Below are 25,442 nucleotides of genomic sequence, written 5' to 3' on the forward strand. Positions count from 1 at the left end.
GATGATGTTGTGATGCATGAGGTGGAATGGGTGGGGGGATGGGGGGTGAGGTAGTATGTGTGAGAAAAGTTTGATGCAGACCAAAGTGATTTCTCCCCATCTTCTCCTTTTCTGCATGAGAGGATGGAGAGGGGAGGTCTCCAATTTAATGAAGTGGCCTTGCTGTGGATGTGTTGTGTCTTGTGACACTGCTTCTGACCCTGGGTAGTGGACAAGGTACAGGGATGACCCGTCATCCAGGAGGTGCCAAGATAAGAGGGAGGGAATAGGGCAGAGGGGAGTGGAGTGTATTGGGGATGGAATGGGTGGGAATGGTTTTTATGCCTTTGTTTTTTGGCTACCCCCCTTGTAAGGGGGAAAAAGCCTTTGGTATATGTATGTAAAGCTGAAGGCCTAGACAAGATCTCAAACATCCAATTCAAACACCTTAACTAACCAGTCATATGAGCCTTAACTAACATTCTTAAATACTCTGGGTAGACACAACAAAATTCTAAAATCTGGAAAAAAAATCAAATTATCCAAAGCCTGAAACCAAACAACCCCCTTGAACACATAACATCATACAGACCAATCTCACTACTATCCCCAATATCCAAACTGATAGAAAGGCTGATAACAGTAAGAATCAAATCATAAATATCTACCTCCCTCAACAAATGTGAATTTAAGGGAAAGACCTTGATGTTTCATATTCACCTTTATGTGGCTACCAATATATTTACATAAAAATAAAACACTCAAAACAACTTGCTTACTAACCTTATCCAGGTGTGCTTTGAGAAATCTCACTTCTTCATTCAATCCATTAATAGACTTTAAACAATCACCACAATCTCTTGATAGTGATGACACTGTGTGGATCTCTTGCCCTAGCTGGAGGATTCTAGGTGAATCTTGTATTTGGCCACGGAGATAACCAAGGCTGGCATGAATGTATCTAATGTGCTTATTGATGTTGGATACCATGGCTACTGCTTCAGGTAAACTGAAAATAAACCTCACATTTACAGAGTTGATACTGGCATAGTTCTGTGGTTACTTAATCACATAAAGGCATGGTGGAGTTGTGGGAAGTGTCATCAAGGGCAACGGGGGCTATAGTGAAACAGGGATGGGAGATACGAGTATTTGCGACTGCAAATGGCATGGGTAGTGAGAAATATGAGGAACATGGGGTATCATATGAAACAATAAGGGAGGATTAACCAGTTCTGCAGAAGAGCTATGCATCACTGCACTGCCTCTAACCTAAGCTGTGTGATGTAAACATTGTGATTCTTCAACCTTGAAGTGCTTAGGTGAGAGTAATGGTTGAAATGTTTTGTTTGTGTATGATGTCGGTGTATGCATCGACTCAGCTACTCTTAGAAAAGGGAAAGGATCCTTGGTAAATAACAACAAAGCACAAACAAAATTTTGTCTATCTCATGCTTAACTTGCCAATCACTCTTAGAAATATGATGTGCATAGTATTCAGATATTCCATGTAACAATGGGATAAAAGCATCAACGTGTCACCTCAAATCTTAACATTCTATTACTGCTACTTACCTAAGCTGTGGGATCTGGGAGAGGTTAGGAAGGCTAGAATTTTGCCATTCTTTGATGTTTATCTCTTTCACAGCATTAAGGATTTTCTTGCGTACACCAACAGCATAAATTTCCAATCTGTCTAGGTCTTCTGGTCGAAATTGTAGGAACTGCTCAAATGTTACCTAACAGGCAGTAAATTGCAACATTGTATGAATACAAAATACAGTAATGATCATCAAAAACTTCTTTTATGAGAATCTCCAAAACAGTTAAACACTATTTACCAAACAATTTTGCAGACATCTTATCATTAAAAGTCCAATTTACAACACTAGATTTCATAACATATAAACACTGAAAACTGTTTAGTGATATAAAGACATTCACCTGCTGTTTATGGAAGCAAGGAATCAAATCTTGGAGATCTAAGCCAGCTAACACCATTTCTAGTTCCCCATAACTGATGGTACTTGATTTCACATTGGGAGCAAATTTTTCTGAATCCTTTTTATCAGGAGGAATACTACATAAATCTCCCATTTTATTTCCAGCGCTCACTCTCTCCAAAATTTCAGCAATCTGCAAATTTGAAAATGAACATGTAAGAAACATGGTATTAATGCCCCCTCTTGAGATTTCTATATTCACACTTGTCCCTATTCTCCTCTACATTGAAACTATAATTATACTCCCCCAATCCTAGTAAAGGACAAGATGACAAGATGCAGAGCAGTAATGAGCGGAGTACCTCAAGGTTCACTGCTTGCACCAATAATATTTCTTGTCCATGTTAATGACATAATGGAAGGAACAACAACCTATGCCAACATGTTTGCAGATGATGCAAAAATGAGAAGAGTCGTCATGTTCCATGATGTGTCATGTGTTAAGTTTCATGGTGTGTCATGACGTGTCACAATAACAAAGGGACACAGGTGTGGCACCATAAGCCACACATCCTAGCAAGAGCCATAATTGCTCACCGTCCTTAATGAAAATGCATATGGATGTTGAATTTGACCACTACTAGGTTATCTTAAGCTAGATAATGAGATATAGGATTATTAACATAACTTATGATAAATGACCAGTTACAGGAGTTTTTGCTGCACAGACTGTGGAGGAGTACATAACTGGGGGCTTTCTACAGAAGAGGTAAGAGGGCATCTAAACAACTATGACACATAAAAGTAGTATCTCTATGTAATGACTGATAAATTGTAAACCTTCTTCACCCAAAAACAAAGAAGTGGATGGATTGTGTGAAGCCAGGTAAATAGAAATAGAGTAGGTTTATAGATGCCTTTGACACTTGCGTCATGTGTCCTCGTATAAGAAGAAGGGATGTGGGCCATGACATCTCTCACTCCCACACTCGCACCCTGTTCATGCCCTCTTTTCTAAAGTTAAAATTATATTTTTATATTATGTAAATGAAATAATTTTTGCACCTCACCTTTTTTTTTTTTCCAGTGCAAGATAGAAAATCCAAGTAGAGGGCATTAGCCACACTAGCTACTGGATTGAAGGAACTAAAATTGATGACAGGCTTTAATAAATTAAAGTAAATGAAGGAACTTGGTACCTCAATATGTCCAGAAGCTAAGGCGACATCTACAGGTTTTTGCCCATGTCTGTTCATCTTATTGGGATCTGCCATGTGCTCCAACAAAAGCCTCACAACTCTTCCATGGCCTCTGGTAGATGCCCAACATAAAGCTGTCCAACTGAATAAAAAATTACTCATTATTATTTTAACTAATACCAATATTAAAAATTAAATTACATATCTTGATTTATTTAATTTTGTTGGTGCTTACATTCTTTTTCTGAGTATATCACAGCTTAAATCTATTACATTTGTGAGGAGGTTGTGTCAGTTACATCAGTGGTGTACACTTCACCAGCCAGTATGTGGTTTGCTAAGTGTCATGTGTGGAAAGTGTAACTGTGGACTAGATTACTGGTGTTCTCTTCAATTTAGTGATTAGCCATTGCTCAAGTCTGTGCATGTATGACTATTTGTGTTGGGTCCATGCCCATATTCTTGCCACACTACAACAATAGTGTATAAAGTTATTCCTCAATATAGCAAACTTCATTATAGTGATTTCCAGATAAAATGCCATTTTCAGCCAAAATATCCACTGATATAAACTTAGTTCATTATACAAGAAGAAATTTTGCAAGGAATGATGCTGTCAGATATAAAGAATGCCATATTCCTTCCATGCTTACTGCTATTAGTGACAGCATCTGAAAAAGCTAACTTTAATCTCATCAACCGACCCAAAGTTCAACATGTGCAGAAACTTCAATTTAATGAGACATTCGAATATAACAAACTATCAGCTATAATGACTAAGCCTTCACCCCCAATTAGTTTGTTTTATCAAGGGTTTACTGTACTAAAAACTAACCCTTTATTATCCTGTTTGTTAACATCGGCTTTGGACTGCAAAAGGCGTTGCACCAAACTGAGCCTGCCCTCCTTGCTGGCAAACATTAGGGCAGACATTCGGTGTCGTTCCGCCATATTGATATTGGCATTGAACTCCAGCAAATGGTTAACACATTCAAGAAGGCTGGCTTCACAGTTGCAGCTCGAAGCACAAGCAGCCATCAATGGAGTAAACAATTCTGGGGAGAGAGGAGAAAAGAAAAAAATCAATTGTAATTTGTAATGCATTTGGTGGAATTTTCAACAACAAAAAGATCAATGTTGAATTTGTTTTAAGTCGTGCATAACTGTATTACTGAAAATAGTAAAATACATAGAAAATAAACCTTATAAACATCCTTGACAGAATTAGAGGCATATTGATCTACACTTTAATGTCTGCTTCTAAGCGGGCAGTGTTTGTTATTTCTAATACAATATCCATTACTTCTATATTACCATTGCTGTTATTAAAATTTTCTTCAATGTTGCACCATCTTCTTGTTTGACATCCAGAATGTCAAACAAGCAAAATTTCCTTTTACACATTGATGAAAGAAGGGATGTCTCACCCTACCGTTTCAAACAGAACATTCACAATGTTGGAGTGTTCATTGTTGTCATTTGGCTGAGGGCAGTCATATCTGATTTGTGTGGTTCACTGAATAGACACCAGGTGGCAGTGTTGTTGAGCTACTATGTGGACTGCTGGGTCCTCAGTATAAAGGAAGTGGTGAATGGTCTAATACACAATATAATGCAAAATTTAAGTTCTGAAGAACATAGAGAAGTAATGCTATCTAACATACTCACCTTTATGAAGATTGGGAGTTGCTCCTTGCTGTAAAAGATACTGAACAATCTGGGGCTTCCCACTTGATGATGCATACATCAGAGCTGTCCAACCTGATTTCAATATCTGATCTACTGCAATACCTGCAAGACGAATATCACTATAATAGCCATGTACATATGTGATGTTCAACTTCAACTATTGTGCAGGAAAGAAAGAAATTTCCTCACCTTGCTTGATAAGAGCTTTGAGAACAGGAAGGTTGCCTTGGGTCGCTGCCATCCGAAACTCTTCAAGAGGAAGGTCATAACCCTCATGCATGCGTTGTCTATCCATATACAGGCTTCTCCCACCAAGGCTTGATTGTGTTGAGCGTACTGAGCGTGTTGAGCGTACCGAGCGTGCTGGGCTTGGCCCTTTTAAGGTAAACTACATGTTTTAATCTCCCATATGCTATAATCTAGTAAGGTAATCTGGGAAATAATGATAATAACTGTTGCCTTGTGTTTAACTTACTGGACAGTTACAACCCTTGAGTGGCTGACAACAGTCTTTGTGCCCTTCCATATATTCCTCTGGGAAGAAACTGTGTGCTATTATCTATGTTGTGTAAGTGTGGGACAGTTTCTCTGTCACTGGTTTATAGTAGTAAGAAGGGAACAGTTGCCAGTTGTCAGCTCTCCTTACATAAAAAGAGAATACAACTGAAATTAAAAGAGAGAGCCTGGACTTGGACCAGAAACAAGTATCGACCCTGCACCTCTAGATGGAGGTGAGGATGTCGGTGAGTTTTAATAATGGGCACCAAGGAGAAGATTCTCTCTGACGTCCACCTTGCTGGATCATCACTTCTGGGTACTTGTCATTAGTCCTAGTGTAGGGAAACAAGGACATCTATTCATATCCACCAACAACAAAATGCAACAGTTACAAGACCTCATCATTACCTTTTTCAAATCCAGAATAATATGGATGTAGAGTGCTGCCATATCCGCTGCTGTTCATGTGAATATCTGACAGGGGACAACCAATGCTTAGGCTAGAAAATCCACTTGATGTCATACTGTTTTGGTTGAAGCTGTCGCTCATACAGTTTTGATTGAAGCTATTATTCATGCTGTTCTGGGTGAGGCTGCTACTCATGGAAGACTGGCTCTGTAAAAATGGAGGTAAAGCTATTTTAAGGGAATCAAAATCCTGGAATAATGTGATACTAATTCTAACTCCACTAACCAACAAATATAAAGTATTTCCAGAAATAAAGATCCTCTAAAAAAAGTAAAAGTATTATCAGAAGGAAAGGAAATAGTAAAAATTGCATGTATAGCCTAATGGATATTATCAAACACAATGGTCAAACAATATATGAAATAAATGGGTAAAAATAATGCGTACAAAAAATCAGAGATAATAACAAAGAGGAGATATAAACATAAGGTATGGTAGGAAAATAGCTTCAGCAACAAAGCAAAGACCCTGAAAAAAGTAGAAAATAAACCTTCTGTGTTGATGGGCAGTACCTGAGATAGCTGTCAATACCTGAAACCGTCATTACAGATGTTTGTCTGGTCAAGTAATCTCGTTTATTTTTTTCCTAATCCCCTCAACCACTCATATATGCAATTTGAAATGTGTATTAGAAACTAGTTTGGTAATTCAAAAACAAGTTACTGTACATAAAAACAGTAAATAAAGACAACATTATCGCTTGGGGAAAAATCAGAATCGATGCTAACACAATGATCTCTCCACCTCTATCCATATTCCGAGGCCTTCAATTAGGTTTGGTTGGGTTTTGCCAATCCTATATGGGACTTATAGAATACCATCATACCGACGATGGTACTGACCGAACGCTTATTATTTACCCAACAACGGTGACATCATTGTGAATTCTTTTAAAGCTTAAGGATTATACATTGTACTTGTGCAAATATAAAGAATGAATTAAACAAAAAAGGCCTCCTTACATTTAATGTTATCAATAATATTAAGTGGAAATATGGGGTGCTGCAGTTCCACAGTGCCTATACGCGAGCCGCCACTGTGTGGGAAGGTTTAAATGTCACCCGCTGAAAGGGGGGGGGGGCAGTCGCAGGTTGTCAGCTAAGCTCTCCATGTATTCACCTTGGTCTTTGGATCACGTGGTGGGCTCGTGATCGACAGCTATTCCCCCCCCCCGGAAGAGAGCTCAGAGCTCGTATGACCGATCTATGGGTAATGCTGTGACCTTACACGCACGCACACACACACACCCAACTCCCCGCCCACGAGAGTTGGAGTAACGACTCGAAGCGCAGCGATACTGAAATTATTTCAGCCCTGGGCAGGATTCGAACCCGGACCGCCGTAGTGACAGTCAGGGACGCTATCAACCTCGCCACAGAGTCGTGTGGAAAGTGTAAGAAATATTGTACGAGAGAGAGAGAGAGAGAGAGAGAGAGAGAAATTGTCGAAATTGGTCGCCTGTGTGATCTCAGGACCGGGCCAAAGATTTATTTTTAAAATTTCGATCTTTGCCTCCAAGTTAAACGTTTTTATTGCCCTCTCAGCTAGGCTATTTTTGACCGCAGTGTGACAATGAGACTTAGAACCCTGAAGCACGATAGCCACGTTCAGAACGTGCTCATGCAGTGTTACGGGAATGTAGCAAAATGGCATCAGCAACTAGCGACATCTGGAACGAAGTCACGGAAAATTGCCATGACGCGCCAAAATAAAAAAAAACCTTGTTTAGAAGTGATCAAAAACATTTATTGAAAAAATCACTGTATTGCAACGTTAGTAGTATTATAACTTTATATACTCGATCAGTTTTTGTGTAAGTTTTAGGCCAAAAATTGGGGCGCACGCTTACGTACATATTTTTTTTATCGTAACGTACCTACAGTATTTGGCCTAAATTCTCAAGGAGCTGCTGGATAACTAATTGTAACATCAATCTCCTTTACCCTGATTTTTTTCTTTGTTACTACGTGATGACCAGTACCGTATCCACGATGTAATAATCAGCATAAACTTTACAAACTCCGTATACGACACTTCCACTTTTCGCAAATCTATATCGTTCGCGCATTATACCAGCACAAACTATACACGTTTCAGTTTTCAGAGTTCCATAGTCTGTCTTCTTTTCGTTACTTATTTCATTACTTAGCAAATAATTTTCATTTACTGACATTAGCTTCCTTTCACCTCAGTTACACATTCTTAAAATTATTCTGATAACATGTATAAAGTACGTGTATTCATACTATGTGTATATATATATATATATATATATATATATATATATATGTATATATATATATATATATATATATATCACGTATACTGGAAGAAAAACATGGTTGACAGAAAAAATGGCAAAAAATTCAAATAAAAAACATGAAAATAAAGAAAATTTCAAAACATAATGAAATTCCAGGCGTAATATACCATCATCTGAACGTGCAAGCAAACAAGCAAGCAAGCACACTGCAAGCAGGCACGGCAAGTGGTCATGCACTAGAGCTGTTCTTGGCTGGCGGACGATTAACCCGCTTCGTTGCGAGTTAAGTTACGACGCCATGGCGCTTTTTTTTTATTTTTTTTTTTATTCGGATTCAATCATACATACAATATTTACTATGTATAATATGTAAGACTCATATTATACATAGTAAATACAATTGTATATCCGAGGATGGCAAAGAAAGTCAAAAGACTTATTTCCACTGTGGTCCTCACAAAAAATGACATAACTAGGAAAAGATTGTCTTAAAACAAGCTAGATTGACTAGAAAAAAAGACGTCAAAATTTACTAACATGAAAAATATGACTGCACTGGCAAGAAAAAAATGACTTAGAAAAATTATTAGCATAAAAGGTGTAAATTAAACATATAAACTATTTTCCTCAGAAAAAACAGTGTCTAAAAGATAACATTTAACTGATTCTTTAAAACTACTTTTAGAAACGATTGTATGTTGATCGGTAAAGAGTTCCAAGCAATAGCACCAGTGTATTTGAACGAACTTTTCCCTAACAAACTATTAAACCTAGGTACAATAACGGATGACGATTAGGACGAGTTCTCAAGGTACGAGCATTTCTAACAAGTGTAAAATTATCTGACAAATAACTGGGACAAGAGTTGTTTACAATTTGGTGAACATGATTAAGCGGTGGTTATCTCCAAGCACGAGGCATGCAGTGTTAGGCCCCTAGTGTCCTCAAACGCAATGGTTGTGAGGAGTATACGCCATGAGGCGTGTGGCTGCGGCCGAAGCCGTCATATTTGTCCTATGCTTTGGGGACTGCTGGAAATCAAAGAGGCTACCGATATACAAACACACACACACACACACACACATATTTGGTAGAGTCCCCGATTGTCACTACGGTGGTCCGGGTTCGAATCCTGCCCAGGGCTGAAATAATTTCAGTATCGCTGCGCTTCGAGCCCCACCATTTCATCCTATGGCGACTCCCCCGACCCTTCCTTATCTATTCAAAAATAGTTTACGAAGCGGATGCGGAGAAGATCCCTTCGGGACGCATCATCCTTCTTTCATCTTTAGCACTCTCTTCCTTGCTCCACAGGCATTCCTCGTGCATCCAATGCTTTCTTCATCCCAGTTATTCATCTTTTTGGTGTTCCTCTCCCGTTCATTTCACTTTCGCTTTCCACACTCTTTAGCTAGTCTTTCATCACTCATTTACATTTACCCAAATCACCTCAGCATTCTTTGATCTTCACTAATAAAAATTTCCACTACTGAATTCTGCCTCACCTATCCAGTCCTATAATTCATATATTTCTCGAACATTCACCGGGAGAGAGAGAATAATATTAATCTTCAGTTTCTGTCCCCCTTGTGTTCCTAGTCTCTACTCCATACAGTGCCGTGGGCACAATCACTCCCTCATACAGTCTTCTCTTTTCGTTAAATCCACATCCCCTCCCGATACCTATTTCACATAACACTCCATCCACCCCCACCTCCCTACAGGTATCTACTTGTTTCCTCCACTCTAATTCACTGCCACATTCACTACGCTCACTCTATTATGCAATCTCAAATACTTGAAATTCTCCCTCTCACCCATCACGTTCACTTTTAACCTGCCACCGTCAACTCGGTGCATGTCATATTTTCACTTTTGCTCACAGTTACTCTCAAATTTCTCCTTTCATGCAGCCTTCCAGAATCAGGCGCTAACTGGTCATTTTCATCAGAATCTCTCCTGTGCAATGGAGAGAGAAAAAAAAAATATATTTGCTTAATGTTTTTCTCTTACCTCACTATCCACATACAAGTTGACCAGCCACGGTGACAGTGAATAACTCTACTGACGAAATATCATTGGTTATGCTAAGTCACTTGCATAGAATACGTGCAATTGTTTAACAAATGGTTAAAAGTGTGTGTGTGTGTTTGTGTGTGGGGGGGTTCTACATAGCGGAGAGGGGTCTGCCGCTCCTTGTTGGTAGATCTACTGCATCTATATGTCCCCACATTGGGAGACCTTGCTTGGGGAGGGGGGGGGGGATGTCTCCTGCTAGATGAAGAAAGGCCAGGCTGTCTAGGGCACCTTTTCTAGCTCTTTCACTGCGCGGGGTTGAGCAAAATGGACCCTGAAATGATCAGCTCAGATGTGCAGGCTGCTGCAGAGCTATATTGTCCAATCCCAGTACAAGGCGACCACTGGGCTTCCAGAAATCATCTTCTCCTGTTCCCCCCTCCCCACACCGTCACGCACCATCACCGTGGGACTTTCGATCAGTAAAAGGAAAAACGAAGTTGGTGTTAGTACAGCAGGAGGAAAAAGTTACGACAGTGACTGGGTATTCTGTTACTCAGTCGTTACCTCACGTTTTGCATTGATTTTCCTCGTGGGAGTTCATTCCAGAGGGCACCAAGGAGGTAGTGAGGCAACACTTTGTCATTCTCAATACAGGAAAGCCTACCAAACACTTATTACACACTTAAGCAACATGCATATCCACTCTTCAAGTAGATACTTAATACATACTGAGGTCATGGAGTCTGACTCGAAGTTCTTCATGTTGAAATAGATGCCTTCGAAGTCAGTTTCGTTGTTTTCCTTGTCGATATCCATGGCTGCTGCCGTCGATTTCTTTTCCTGGGACAGAGGGAACGTCCACTAGCCTGACTTGCTCTTGAATACGTGACCAGATGAACGTTGCACGTTGACTTCGAGCTAACTCACTTGAGGTATAATCCTGAATGATGTTATGCAAGGTCCAACGCGAGATTTACGTTTCAATCACTCTAGTCTCTTTCTGGCACCATTCTGGGCAGGTGTTACAAAGATTACGATGTTTACACTGGCAATAATAACGCTATCGCATGTACACATTCATTTAGAATCTTGCTTGATTTTTCCTATTAAAAACGAGAGGCAAAATCTTCCAAACTAAAACACACACCTATATTGTGTGTTAATTACCCGATTGTAATATACAGGGAAGGAGCTATGCTCGATGGGTATCACATTCTGATATAAATTTGTTTACGGTTTCAGCTGGGGCTACATAATATTTAATGTTGTATGTGTATTTACCTAATTGTAGTATACAGGAAAGGAACTATGCTTGTGAAGTCCGGTCTTTTATTTTCCACTGACCATACCAATTCAAATTTAGTTTATGGTTCCATACCATTCTCTAATCTATTCTATGAGTTCATGCAATTATCCGGAAAACTGTTTCCTGACATTCCCTAGACATATTTATCATTATCGTCATTTTATTACGATGATCTCGCGATGTCCTCCCGTCCCAAAAACAATATATTTCTGTCATTCCCTGAAACGCCCCTATCAAGTCCCTTCTTTCTCTTCATCCCTTTATGAAGGTACGTAGGTCTGATGCAGTGGGGGGGGGGGGGGCAAGGAAGCCATGACAAGAAGTTAGGGGGTACATGTCCTCCTGTTACAAACTGTACATTTCTATATAATGTAGTCTCATGATATAAATAAGGCATATCACAAAAATGTATTAAATACAATATGATGATTGTCAAACTTCGTTATATACCAAAGGGGTTTCTATCTATCAGCATTTCATTATTATTACCTTACTTCATTTATTATTATTATTATTTCCTTTTTGGCGGGATGGGATTTGGGGAAATGATGGGAAGTCACACAAATATTGACAATCCATGAAGGGGGAATGGAGTTCAAAAGGTTCAGCACCAACCACTGGTCTGATGCTTCTGATCTTCCCTAGTACGATTTATCTGCAAGACTAAGAACCAATATCTTTACTCCTCTTCGCAATTCTTTTATCCTGTTTATATCTTTCACTATGCGGAAACCACGCCACTGCTGCACATTCCAATCTAGGCCGGATTAGGCTGTGTATTTGCCTAATTATAATATACAGGACAGGAGGTATGCTCGTGTGTCCCGTCACTTTTTATCGCAGGGTATCTTCTCCAACTATTACACCTATTCTTAAATTCAATTACATTATTTGAATGCATGAAGCTCAAAGAAAGAAGAAATCATATTCACTACCACAAAATCCACTTATACATCAATACATCACATCACTATGGCCAGTTATAATAAATTCGCCGCATTGATCACCATAAAATTCATACATCTATACAACACACAATTACATCGAGATTTAATTCAGCTCAACACTATCGCACTAACTCGAACTTCACACCACAGCTGTGCTCCTTATATACCCGGGCATACTGACACAACTGTAACAGGTGCCGACATCACCAGAATAAAGTATCACAGGAACCACCAATATTTTTCCTCCCTTTCAACGAGACATCTCAGTCATCACAACCTCGACATCACAGCTACGACAACGGCGGGATATTATCCACATGGATAGAAGCGTTGGTAAACTACCCTCCATATCAATCACAACCACAACCTTGACTTTGAGCGCCGGATACTCCAAGTACACAACCTCCCACAACTACTACGGTCACGACATCGGCGTAAGGTAACGCGCGTGCGCAACGGTAAGCAGCGGGCACCCGCGATGGCTCAGTCCCAGACTACAGGGTTGCCAATTCACCAGACATCTTATATGGACTCACCCTAACCCCCCCCCCCCTCCCCTACCTCTTCCGATCTCCTTCCGAACTATTTTCTTTCGTTTTTTTCTTTAGTCTTTCCTGTCATGACTTGTCCATCCTCATGCCCTTCAATAATGTGGTGTAATGTATATATTTTGTGACCGAAAAAACTAACACTATTTCGTTAATTCGTTGAAGGGATGGGGGCAAGATTTAAGCCGGCTCCTCATACTAGCCCCTTCAAATAGATTACGTAGATGATGGAGAAAGAAGACGAGGAAAGAGGAGGAAAAGGAAGAAATTTAAGTATAGACTAAAGAGAAAGTAATGTCATATATATTATATATATATATATATATATATATATATATATATATATATATATATAATGAATACATAGATAAATAAAGGGTTCTATGTTCTTATTCCTAAGTACCATTCTTCCCAACCTATCTACAACCTTGAGGTCTACCTGGCACCAACCGTACCACCACGCTCTTAGTCACTATCTCCGTAACTCAGTCTTCCCGTCCCTCCGCCTCACACCAACACCGAGGCGCCCCTAGCCTCTCCCGGGGTCTCCAAAACACACTCCCCTATAGCCTCGTTCACGTACCTCGAACAGTTTGAATTGAACGATTTCATTTGGTGGAAATCAGATTTAAATATTCAAAATCCTGATGCCTAATGAAAGAAACACGCCTCTTCAAGAGGCAGTGGGTAATTTCCAGCTGACTAAACAGAAAAATAACTAAAGCCAATTATTCCCGACAGTTATGATTAAATCTGTTTTTAGTTTTCCAGCCTCCTCTTCTAGCGCCGTCAGAGCCCTTCTTCCTCCTCCTCCTCCTCTTTCCTCTGCCTGAGTTCCCCCCACCCCCGCATCCTCATTCCACTGTGCTTTCCCTACATAAACCCAACCACATGCAGGTACACACGTACATTCCACAGGTACCGAGTAAACACACACACTAGACATCTGGCTTTCACTACACAAACACACGTCATTGTTCCATGTCCCCTTTATCTACTTCCCTGCTGTTCACGATTTGTTCACATATATTAGCTGCCGTCGAGCGATTTTATTTAGCCAAGGGAACCCCCTTTTCCTGCAATATAAGGGTACATCCCTGGATAGTTGCTTTAAAATTAAACTATTTTTAATACGATCCTCTGCTTCTCTTTAATGTGTCACGTTTCATTAACAAAACTACTCACTACTTTTGCCCATCTCGCAAATCACGTTTGCGTATACGGTGGCTATAAATTACCCCTCACTTCCTAAACCAACGTAATATCTTCTACAGGAGCCTACTCGCACAACAGTGCCCTTCGTATGCCTTCAATGCGATAATATCCTTTGTATACTTTTTTCTGGCGAATGCCACGCGTTTTTATTCGGATGAGGGTGGGTGGAGATGGGGCGAAGGGTCCGGATTCATTATCTTTTCAGCCCGAAGTCGCGCCCGGATAGGAAAGCAACTGCAAAACGTTACCCGGAGCAGAATACATAGAGCGTGCCACTTCATCACCCTGCAATGACTATCGTCATTACGTTTCTGTCACTGGTCCAACAGTGGAGATGACGAGTCACACCACGTTCTGTCCCTCGAGAAACACTACCGCCTCCTCCTCCTCCTCCTTCTGTCCCCAACCTATCGTTCAACGCCTCTTCCCATCTATATCCAATTTAATACAAAACACCATCACCCCGTCCTCCCTTCTTGGTTCTTATTATTCTGTTCCCTGTTCCTCTTCAACCTTCAATCTCTATACATTTCCTGAAGTCCTGATATGCTCACCCTAGCCTCCAACCTCTCCATTTTGATGACATCACTAAAATAAATAATCTTTCGACCGAGCCTTGAGGGACGCGCTCCGTCCCTCAACTTCTACAGTTACTGTTATGATCGGTTGGGAATCACCTTGGCAAGAAGACGACCTTTCTTCACAAATCCCCTTAACTTCACCAAAAAGCCACAAAGAACGTTCGGGGATTTTAGATTTTTTGGTCTACGTCCTTAGATTTTTTTCTCGTAAATTTAGTCAGTAATACAAGTCTCCAGGTAGATCATAAACCTAAACTTAATATGTGGGGGACTTTCTTTTCAAGTTAGGTTAGCTAACGTTAGTTTTAGGTCAATTCCCCTAAATGAAAGATAATCAATGGTTAATATGCTATTCACCTCTTCCCCCTCCAGCTCCCCACCTCTCTCCCCTTCTACCAGTTACACCATCCCACTTCCCTTCCCCTTCACCTCAAGTATGAATTGGCACAGCCCCCTTCTCTTCCCCCTTCACGAACTGTCTCACCCCTTCTCCCTCCCTTCGTTCGTTCGTCCCTGGGGATTTCCTTCAAACACTGACGCCATCCATTTACTCTGCCATCCTCCTTCCACCTTGTGCCACCCGACGTTCCTCATCTGGTTCTCCATGCCATGCCAAGCCAACGCCTGACACGCCCGCCTTCCTCTCACCACTCTCATGCTTAAAACAAAACCTGCGACACAAGTGGGTTTTGGGAGGCAGACATACATTGTACCCAGTGTTAATACTCAGAAACCATAATAAATGGCCCCATTAACTGAGACAAAAGAAAATGCAAGAGATAAGTAGGCATACGACGTATACGACACATATGCTAACTTCACCGACGAACATTAGGAACACATCCTCCATCCACTTTATTCTGTGGTGAAATGCAAAATCATGATTCTCGAAAACTGTGTTAGATCAAGTCAGTACACTTTGCAGCCAACCGAACACCGACACCCCGTCCCTTGCCCCCCCCCCCTTTTCTATTCAGTCAGTCGATTATTGTGAACAAGGTACTGGCAATTTTCATTTTTGCATTTCACTATAGAAAAAAGTATGTTTGTTTTTCTATGGGATACACACACACACTATATATATATATATATATATATATATATATATATATATATATATATATATATATATATATATATATATATAATTCCTAAAATTTATCGGTAATTTCGTATAAATGTTGTAAACCCACATACCCGTTTTCTTTTTCTATCACCGAACTAAACGCCATGCACGATCGAACATCCGGAACCCGATGCACAAGATGAGGGAATGTAACGCTCAACATAAGAATGTACGCACATACGTTCATTGAACTAAACACTAGTACCTAACCACCTGTGCGACGCAAGTCACATACATATACTCCACAGAATTTGGACTAAGCACAAACTAGACCTCAGCAAGTTCACACAAACATTAAACATAAGAATGGATGAGGCTGCAAGAGACCATAAGGCCTACAACAAAACCATAAACAAATTTCAGTCTAGGTGGAGAAAACACGAGACTGTTCCTTACGAGGAAATGTCCTTCCCAGTGTCCTACAATTAGGTAAGTATTATTAGGTAAACACAAGCATGGACGAACACGAAAAGGAGATAAAGATGGCCGCAGCAGCAGGCCAGGGCCCGTGCCAAGCACCCCCACCCCCACACTCCCCTCCCCTCGACGCAACAGGTGGAACCCTCAATGGCTAAATATAAACATCATCGTCCTCCACGTTACGTAATCTTGGGCACTTCGATGGCCTCAGTGCACCCAATGTGTACGCGCGATTCACCATGGCCTTGGACCATGTGCCGGGCTTGTGATCGACAGCTATGACCCTACCAGATGAGATCTCAGAACATGTGTTAAGACAAATTTATGGACAACGATGTGACCCTACACACACACACAACTCCTACATTCAAGGATGACAACGCTTTTCATAGTAAATATTTAAAGCCCGTGGGGTTCGAACTCGGGTTTGCCCAATCACAAACCCTCGACGCTAACTATTGCATTTGCAATCCACACCCGCGTGGATTCGTGATCACACATAAGACCTCATTGCTCGAATAGCTAAGGTTAAGGCTGTACCTTTACACACACAAACACTTGCTCACTAGGGAAAACTTTTCACGCTTGGGACCTGACGCATGAGAAGTCACGACGCTATCCACTATACCAACAATCCATTTGCGAGCGCGCATTTAAACACACACACACACTGAGAGAGCGAGGGAAAGAGGGAAAGTTTGTTACACTTTAAAGACACGTTCATTGTGCTGCGGTGACCGACGAACTGGTCTTCGATCTGACGCTGCACGCGTCATGGTTCACGTTAGCCTTCTCCAACCCCTGGTGCCTGACCTTCTCTCAGCCAGCCAGAGAGCCACCTCTCTCTCTCTCTCTCTCTGCAAGCATGGCACAAGTGACGACTTCAACTGCAGCATAGCTGGCAATGGCTCCTTCTTTTAGCGCTATAGTGTTAGTTATCGATTTGTTTATTCTAATAGGCTTCTTCCCTCTTATGAGGGAGGTAGGCAGCCAAGGCATGGCCCCCACTGCGCCAACCACCCATTTCCCTTTTATCTTAGTTCCTTGTGGAGGAAGGGTCGTTCCTGTCCACTTTTGAGTAAAAGGGGGAATGAAATCTGAGCAGGGAAGGGAGAAGGCAGGAAACAGGTGTGGGTGAAGAATGGTTGTGACGGGAAAATAGTGTTTTATATGAAAACTAAATTCTACCCATGAAAAATATTATGAAATGCGACTTTAATATTTTGTGATAAACAGGCCTTAAAAATGGTATGAAAGGAGGCGTGAACGGGCTATAAGCGGGCTGAAATAAACGAGGTGCATCCACCTGGTTTTGGTGCGTTGGCAGGGCACATGGGCGTGCAAAATGAAGAGGTATACAGCGTGAGACAACGCTGAAGGCGTGGACGCCCATAGAGAAGGCGGTGCGTGTGCATAGGTGGGCGAAAGGACGAGGCACGGGCGTGCACTGAGATCTTCACTATCCTGACACACTACATGACTATTATACTATCCTGCTGGGGTTCTCCCCGACCACCAGATCGATCACGATCTTCTTCGGGTAGGGGACCTTCCCCCCACCCCTCCACTGCCGAGATTGTTTGGTTTTAAATTCAAGGTCTATAAGATATTGATAATGAACAAGTTAAGAGATGAGCCTATGGTGGTTCTTGGGGATAAACGGAGGTTGTGATGGTGGAGGTGGCGGTTGTGGCTGTGGTGACGGTTACGAAATGTCAAGGGGAGAAGCCAACAGCAAAGAAATAGACGATGGCGAGCCGGCCAGCCGGTAGTCAGGTAGGTAGGGTAGGTGTTTCAGTGCGCCCCCCCCCCCTCTCTCTCTCTCGTTCAGGCACCTCGCCATATGCCATCATACTAGTTAGGAGAACCAGCCACAAGATGGAGCCACTGTAATAAATGGACTTCAAGGGAGAAGGAGATCAAAGGGAAGATGCACGTTACCTCCTCCTCAGCCTGAAGGTATCCTAACGAGTTCCAGAATGATGGGAGGACATGTGCACTAAGGATGAGCGGCACCTGAGCACCTTCCGGTAACAGACGGACGAGATACGTGGATTATTATTATTATTCTAAATGGATTATTACTATTATTCTTTGGGTCGTCTCCCCGGTGCCCTCGCCGCTCCATTGCGGACTCTGCTCATGCAGAAGTTAGTCTATCGAAGTCGCGTATTTCGTGTGGCTCGGCTCGTCTGCGGGCCATACAACATAGAAAATTTCCCTGCACTGCTCCCTGAAAATATGAACAAATAGACTATTATTATCATTATTCATCGGCCAGTGCTCAGCAGAGGTATCCAAAAGGCTATGCGATTAACCGTACATAACCTCCCCATAACACCAGAAAAAAAGTATATAGTGAGAAAATCGACATACATTTTCTCGCAATACCAACTACGAACTGGGTGTGCCGTCCAATTTACTGTCTATCGCATTACATATTTTAGAAGTGCTGTTTTCCAGCGCTTCTATCCTTACTAACCATCTCGCGATTCAAAAACTTGGTGGTAGCGTTTCCCTCCCCAAAACTCATATTACTACTAGAATCTTGGTTGCTACCTAATCTTCCTCTTTGCACGGGAGAAAGAGGAGAGGTAGAGACGGAGGGAGGGAGAGAGGGAGAGAGAGATAGAGATAGAGAGAGAGAGAGAGGAAAGGGAGAGAGATGAACACGCATCGTATAACAAAAACATTCCAGGCAATTTGATCGGGTTTGTGGCGGAAATCCTAGGTTACTGCTTGCCATTCTCTACCCATATACAAACTACTTTCTAGCCATGACCTACGCCTCAAGGGTCGAAAATCATGTACCATGGTCTACCCCGTCCCTCCCCCTTTTTTACCCATCGTTAAGCCCCATTTAAGGAAATAGGGGGCCTACAGGGCGCTAATTACTACCTCGTTTGTGTCACTTATGGTCGAGTCGCTCTTCCCCGTGTCAGTGTTAAGCTACACGATGTCGTCCATCCTCCCAGCCCACGGCTTCAGCTCCTCATCTACCAGGATCCCCCTTCCGTTCTGGGTGGCACTTGTCTTTCCACTTTGCTGTCGCCAGGCTATTTTATTAAACAGTAGGTTATCAACGCCTTCCGTACAAGGTTGGGCTTATTCCTTTGTTATGCTTGCTACCGACCAGGTTACTGTCTCCAGTAGTTTGTGATCCTTTTTGGCAGCGAAGTGTGTGTGTGTGTGTGTATTTACCTAAGTGTATTTTACGGGAAGGGGAGCTATGCTCGTGGTATCCCGTCTTCATATCTCATTTTATCTAAACTGTTGTGTGTGTGTGTGTGTGTGTGTGTGTGTATGTGCAAGCGCGAACACGCAAACGCATGAATAGGTTGCGAAACGAGTTTCTACTGGCAACCGTATTGTTTATATTTACCAACTGCGTCACGATTCCCAAAAGGAGGATCTGACGTCACACGAGTCACATGAAGCCTAACCCTACGGCGCCGAGCGCCAAACGTCAGAACGAAAGTATTTGGGAACCCTTCTTACTTCCGGTACAAAAGATAGCATCGATTAAACCGGACCGCCGCTGCGTTCAGGTCCGGGTAGGCATAAGTGCCTGGAAGAAGAAGAAGAAGAAGAAGAAGAAGAAGAAGAAGAAGAAGAAGAAGAAGAAGAAGAAGAAGAAGAAGAAGAAGAAGAAGAAGAAGAAGAAGAAGAAGAAGAAGAAGAAGAAGAAGAAGAAGAAGAAGAAGAAGAAGAAGAAGAAGAAGAAGAAGAAGAAGAAGAAGAAGAAGAATATATATATATATATATATATATATATATATATATATGGACCCAGTCATTGAACAGGTTATGCAACTAACTGCCACCCTAAACATTTCGACTTACGTCGCTTTCCAGATCATCACAGACTACTCTCCCTTTGGCTCAACACAACAACACGACATCGCTTTTACCTTTTCCTTCCCTCTCAAGGAAATTCGGGTCACGCCTGTCACCGCGAATGAAGAAGAAGAAAATCCTCTCCTCTCCCTGACACGTGCTGAACTGCATGATAGGGATGGTGCAATCATATCTATTCCCAATTCGTTAGTTTTACTAGCCACCCTAACCGCTACTAAATTATTGAAAGAACCCCTACGGTTTGCTCGGGCCTTCGTATTACTTGGCGCTAGTTACAGTAATTATCTACAATAACAACTACATATTGAGAGAGAGTGACAGAGAGAGGATGAGTGGGGGATGGGGGCATCCAAAACTTCTACGAAAGAAACTTTGTGTGTGTGAATCACCATTCTAGTCTTGGTTTACGTGCTTGACTTGTGATCGACCCCTATCAGACTACCATATGAGAATTTAGAACTCATATATGGCCCGATCATATACAACTTGCCCAACAGATCGAGATACCGGCTTGCAGTGATGCGTTTTACAGTTCTGGTCAGAGAACCGAACTTAAGATGGCTTATTTATCACACGAGCTCGCTATAATTACACCAACAAGCCGGCATGTGTGTGCGCGCGCGCGCCTGCCTCGACTCTTATAAACTTCGGCGTATGGCCTCTGGTACATCTAACAACCGCATACATCGGACCATTCACTAAGCGGACCCCAAACTTGGGGGGGGGGGTCCCATCTATGGAGGCGTGAGCTAGTTATTGGGGGCGTGTGGTGAATCAGTTTATATAACTGGTGTCCAATTTATACATACATGTTTGTTACATTACCGGATAGTAACATATACTTTACATACACAAAAATTATGGAGGGCGGGGGCGTGAGAAATTCACATGAGGTTGAAAGGGGAATTCATGGAAAAAAGGCAACTATTGCTCAGTAGCAGTAGTAGACTTCCAGTGACACATCCTTTGGGCACGCAAAGGTTAACACACCAACAGGCCTTGACGAGTTCCCTTTCTGTCAAAATAGTATTTTCATCTTAAATGACTGGGAAAAGTATTTTCTTTTTAAACGATTGGTGGAAATTATAACACTTCCTATTATCACAACATTAATACGCACGTACACAGGTAAATTTCTAAATGCTTTTAAGGCACTTGCCACCTGGTAAATTATTTCCATAACAGTGTATGGAACAGATAAGAAGAAATATATATATTTCAAATCTGACAACCTAGTATGGGTCACGTTCGCATCAAGCGCAAACACCAAAAGCAGGAAGTTCAGGCACGATCCTGTGATCAGGGCCACCACGCAAGTACCCTGTAGTCTTGTTTGTCTGGGAGCGCTGCGTTCTTCAACAAGTCTGTTTGTACACGAACTACAAGAGAACCTCCAAGACTTCGATCACTGAACCTGAACTTCGAACTGAGGGGTTGAGGTTCCTGGCGCACTGGGCAACTTTGAACGGGAAACTGAAAGCGGCCTAACACTCTCTTGGACTGACGCCCAGGCCATCAAGCACGGGACGCCTCAGGCTCCAAAAGTTTGTACCTTTATAACATTTCATCGCCAAACCTGACGAATGCTTTCAACCACTTCAAAGTAAAATTTCGCCAACTTCATTGACTATACTTGTGAAGAGTAACGGGCAGGTGTTCACAGGTAAGTCAGTAAGCCAACAATCTAGGAGGAAATTTTTACTTTTTATGCGTGCAGTACGACTGCACTTTTTTTTTAAATAAAATCACCAGGCGTTCACCAGAATAAAGGTCAACTCAGGTCGCGTTGCACGCTGTGACGTCATGTCGCTTGCTCGATGCGAAACGGTTGCATTTTTGAAAATGAAACCACTTTCATTGCACGCTGTGACGTCATGTCGCTTGCTCGATGCGAAACGGTTGCCTTTTATGAAAATGAAACCAATTTCATTTGTATGCTCTCCCTTGCTCATGCATTCTTACTGAACTAAATTCTGCACAGCAAATATACCAGGCAGCTGTTGCTGGTGGGGAAAAACAGATATTGTTTTTCTTTCCCGGTTCCCAAAAATACGAGGGAAAATTATAATAAAACGGAAAAAAAATCCTTGGAAGCGAAATGCCAAGGCGACAAGACGATTGTCCTTTTTTTTTATTCTAACTGGTGCCGTCAGTCAATTCTATTTATGTGAAGGAAATTCCCTTTGAAAAGTAAATGGTATAATTTTCTCTCTTTACAAGACCACAAATTAAACTATGGTAACGTTATGAAGTATCACGTAATAATTATGAGCATTTATGGTGTGGTTAGTTTTGTTTGTTTTTGTAGGTGTACGTTTTAATGTGAACTGAAAAAATAACCGTTTGTTTCTACACTAGTAACGACATTAACATATCAGTATGAGCATCGTTAGAAGCGTAAGAAGGATAAACTGAAATGTTAACACCCAAAAGCTGTATAGGCCTACACCGTAACAATGTGAAAGCTGCCCATTGTATGTAAATAATTAATTTCCCTCCATCACTGTGTGTGTGTGTTTGTAATTCACTTATGTATTGGCTCACGTGCTAGACTCGTGGTCGACAGCTATCACTCTCTCGAATGAGAGTTCAGAACTCGTGCTGCCTAATCTATGGGTAATGTTCACCTTGCACACACACACACACGCACGCACACACACACACGCACGCACACACACACACAAAAGGGGGGGGGCAGTAACAGGTTGTAGTATCGATGAAATCTTTTTCAAGGCGGGAGTGATGTGCCCCAACATTTTCGGAACAATCGACGGAGGGGACAAGATGGAGAACCTCTACATGTCATAAACACGGAAGCACCTACTGACACCTGCAAATTGGGGCGGGCGAGCAGTTCCTGCCACCACCACCTGCTAACCAGCCAGCTGAGGCAGCGGGTGTCTGATGTTCGCCAGGGAGCAGATAGGGATGACTGGGGCTCTGCCTGGGGGCCTGCCCTAGATAATAATAATAAAAAAGACGAAAGTCCACAAACAGGTCGGGTATGGTTTGAAACTACTGAGTCTGGCGTCAGAAGGTTTTGACGCCCCCCTCCCACCTGTCGCCATCGCCTTGCATCTGCCAAACACGTAAGGCAACGTCTGTTTATTTCAAGAGACCCTGCTGGGGGGGGAGGGGGCCCTTCTTCCCCGATAAGGAGGTTCCTCCTGCCAACTGGCTGCCGGCCTATAAACACTGTTACTAACATTCTTATCACGACGAGACCAGTGACGGCAACAAGAGTCACAGATTTTTGTATATTTTACCAACTGAACCACAAGAAACATTGCTGACACACCGCCAAGCAACACTGATAACAACCTTTTATCAGTTAATTTAATCCAATAATACATAATACCATCACGCCACAGGCCTATTACCTGTACCCAATCTAATGCGTGGCCCGTTTTGATTTTCTTCTCAAATCATATTATAATAAATATAAAACATAGAACACACGCAACTCGTGGAGCCGTTGGTAGAGTTCCCGGCTGCCACTACGACGGTCCGGGTTCGAATTCCACCCAGGGCTGAAGTAATTCCAGTATTACTGCGCTGCGGGTTGTTACTCCAACTCACGTGAGCGGGGAGTTGGGTGTGAGTGCGCGCGTAAGGTCACAGCATTACCCATAGATCGGTCATATATGAGCTCTGAGCTCTCTTCCGGGTGGGAAATAGCTGTCGATCACGAGTCCAACACGTTATCCAAGACCATGGTGATTCACACTGATTATTGCTTAGCGATAAGATAACACAATTATTACCCTTATCTTACAATGATACAAACACAATCTAGTAAATGCACGAGGCAGGGCACGAGTACAGTTCCGAGCCTGTATATTACAACAAATACATAATGTAAACATACGAATCGGGATCCAATTAGCTTACTTCCAATGCTGTATATTGCAATTAGGTATATACAATTATGCGACTTACACATATATACATGCATGCTCAAACTCACAGCATAACCCATATTTCGGGCCACATATAAGCTCTGAGCTCTCATCCGGAAGGATACCTGTCGATCACGAGTCAAACACATCATCCAAGATAACTGTGAACCTCACGCAGGTGTTTGACACTCGCTCCACTGAAGGTCAGTCACCTCGACTTGACGACGCCACCACGTAGCGGCGGCAGACTTCCCAAAAATCAGGTTACCGAGAGACGCACACGTCACTGCCCCCCCCCACCCCAGAGACGCATGATTCCATGTCGCTGAGAGGTCAATCCCCAATCGGACCGGGAAAGATATATATACATATATATATTTATATTCCTATCCGAGAGTTGACACCTTTGTAACATACGGGCGAATGTTACTTGGGCAATGGTGACGTTGGGAGAGTGATGCGCGGCTTCGTTGTATATTTTATTCTAGTTAAGATACGTGTGCGTCGGCCTAAGGACGGACGTGGCATGGTCCCCACGTGGGGGGAGGGGGCGACCGCGAAGGCATAGTGACGCGCTACAGTACAGAGGTCAGACTGACTGAATGACTGAATCACTGAATGGCCTGGCCGCTTGGGGCAGGCAGTATATATATATATATATATATATATATATATATATATATATATATATACAAGGGACCGACCTGACGCCTGACCAGACGTGACCTAATTGCGGTCACCCTTACTGGCCTTTCCGAGCACTGAGTCAGATCAACTACCACACAACTCTACCATGCATAAACTTGCACTTATAATCATGCTTGTGGGGTACATGTACACCACGTTACCCTCCGTCATCTGCGAAGCGTGGGGGAGGTGTCAGAGTCCCCAAAGGCATTGAATGCGGAGGGGGGGGGGGAGTAGCAGGAGACAGACGGTGGGAGGCGACACTGGTACAGGCGGCGGCGGTGAGGTTGGAAGCGGGGCGGCCGTGAGCGACGTCAGTGGATGCGAGAAACCTCTGGAGGCGGCGCAGACAGCAATGTCGGAAGCGGTGACATCACCGGCGTAGCCACGTCGATCTGTGTTGATCGTGATGTCGAGCTACGGCGCTCGTGACGTCGATCTGCGTTGATCGTGACTTCGAGCGGGGATGCTGTCGTGAGCGACGTGCCGCAGCGGCAGCGGGGTTGACGAACGTCCAAGTAGGGCCGGAGTTACGAAGCTTGTTGATGATCCAGGGTCGGCTGGGTGCGGTCGCGTCAAAACTCCCAGTCACCAATGTAACATACGGGCGAATGTTACTTGGGCAATGGTGACGTACGGAGAGTGATACGAGGTTTCGTTGTATAGTTTATTCTAGTAAGATATGTGTGCGTCGGCCTACGGACGGACGTGGCGTGGTCCCCACTTGGGGGACCCTCCGCAAAGGCCTAGTAACACGCTACAGTACAGAGGTCAGACTGGCTGCTGCTGCTGCCGA

At 42.6% G+C, this 25,442-nt stretch overlaps 2 protein-coding genes across 9 annotated transcripts in view; one reads left to right on the forward strand and one right to left on the reverse strand.

The window, feature by feature from the left end:
- Nucleotides 1–3,145, forward strand: part of LOC143025499 (uncharacterized) — a 33,265-nt gene extending 30,120 nt beyond the window's left edge. For 4 of the 5 annotated variants that reach the window (XM_076185294.1, XM_076185276.1, XM_076185284.1 and 1 more), the window contains 2 exons: nt 2,628–2,691; nt 3,010–3,145. In XM_076185294.1, coding sequence (XP_076041409.1) covers nt 2,628–2,691; nt 3,010–3,019 — 74 coding nt within the window. In that variant the 3' untranslated portion in view covers nt 3,020–3,145. The remainder of the gene's footprint in view (nt 1–2,627; nt 2,692–3,009) is intronic. The other variant, XM_076185257.1, reaches the window with a different exon arrangement.
- The window catches only part of Gasz (ankyrin repeat, SAM and basic leucine zipper domain-containing protein 1), a 36,313-nt gene that overhangs the window by 3,172 nt on the left and 7,699 nt on the right, over nt 1–25,442 (reverse strand). Inside the window, exons 1-10 of one of the 4 annotated variants that reach the window (XM_076185161.1) lie at nt 21,475–21,561; nt 10,789–11,070; nt 5,717–5,924; nt 5,000–5,185; nt 4,790–4,912; nt 3,957–4,176; nt 3,122–3,263; nt 1,924–2,115; nt 1,555–1,718; nt 763–988 (exon numbers count right to left, since the gene is read on the reverse strand). In XM_076185161.1, the coding sequence (XP_076041276.1) occupies nt 763–988; nt 1,555–1,718; nt 1,924–2,115; nt 3,122–3,263; nt 3,957–4,176; nt 4,790–4,912; nt 5,000–5,185; nt 5,717–5,924; nt 10,789–10,875 (1,548 nt within the window). In that variant the 5' untranslated portion in view covers nt 10,876–11,070; nt 21,475–21,561. Of the gene's footprint in view, nt 1–762; nt 989–1,554; nt 1,719–1,923; nt 2,116–3,121; nt 3,264–3,956; nt 4,177–4,789; nt 4,913–4,999; nt 5,186–5,716; nt 5,925–10,788; nt 11,071–12,679; nt 12,818–21,292; nt 21,444–21,474; nt 21,562–25,442 lie in introns of those variants that run through there. The other 3 variants (XM_076185180.1, XM_076185171.1, XM_076185152.1) reach the window with 3 other exon arrangements.

The sequence above is a fragment of the Oratosquilla oratoria genome, chromosome 1 (genome assembly GCF_046742065.1).
Source record: "Oratosquilla oratoria isolate Oo_2021 chromosome 1, ASM4674206v1, whole genome shotgun sequence".
NCBI lineage: Eukaryota > Metazoa > Arthropoda > Malacostraca > Stomatopoda > Squillidae > Oratosquilla > Oratosquilla oratoria.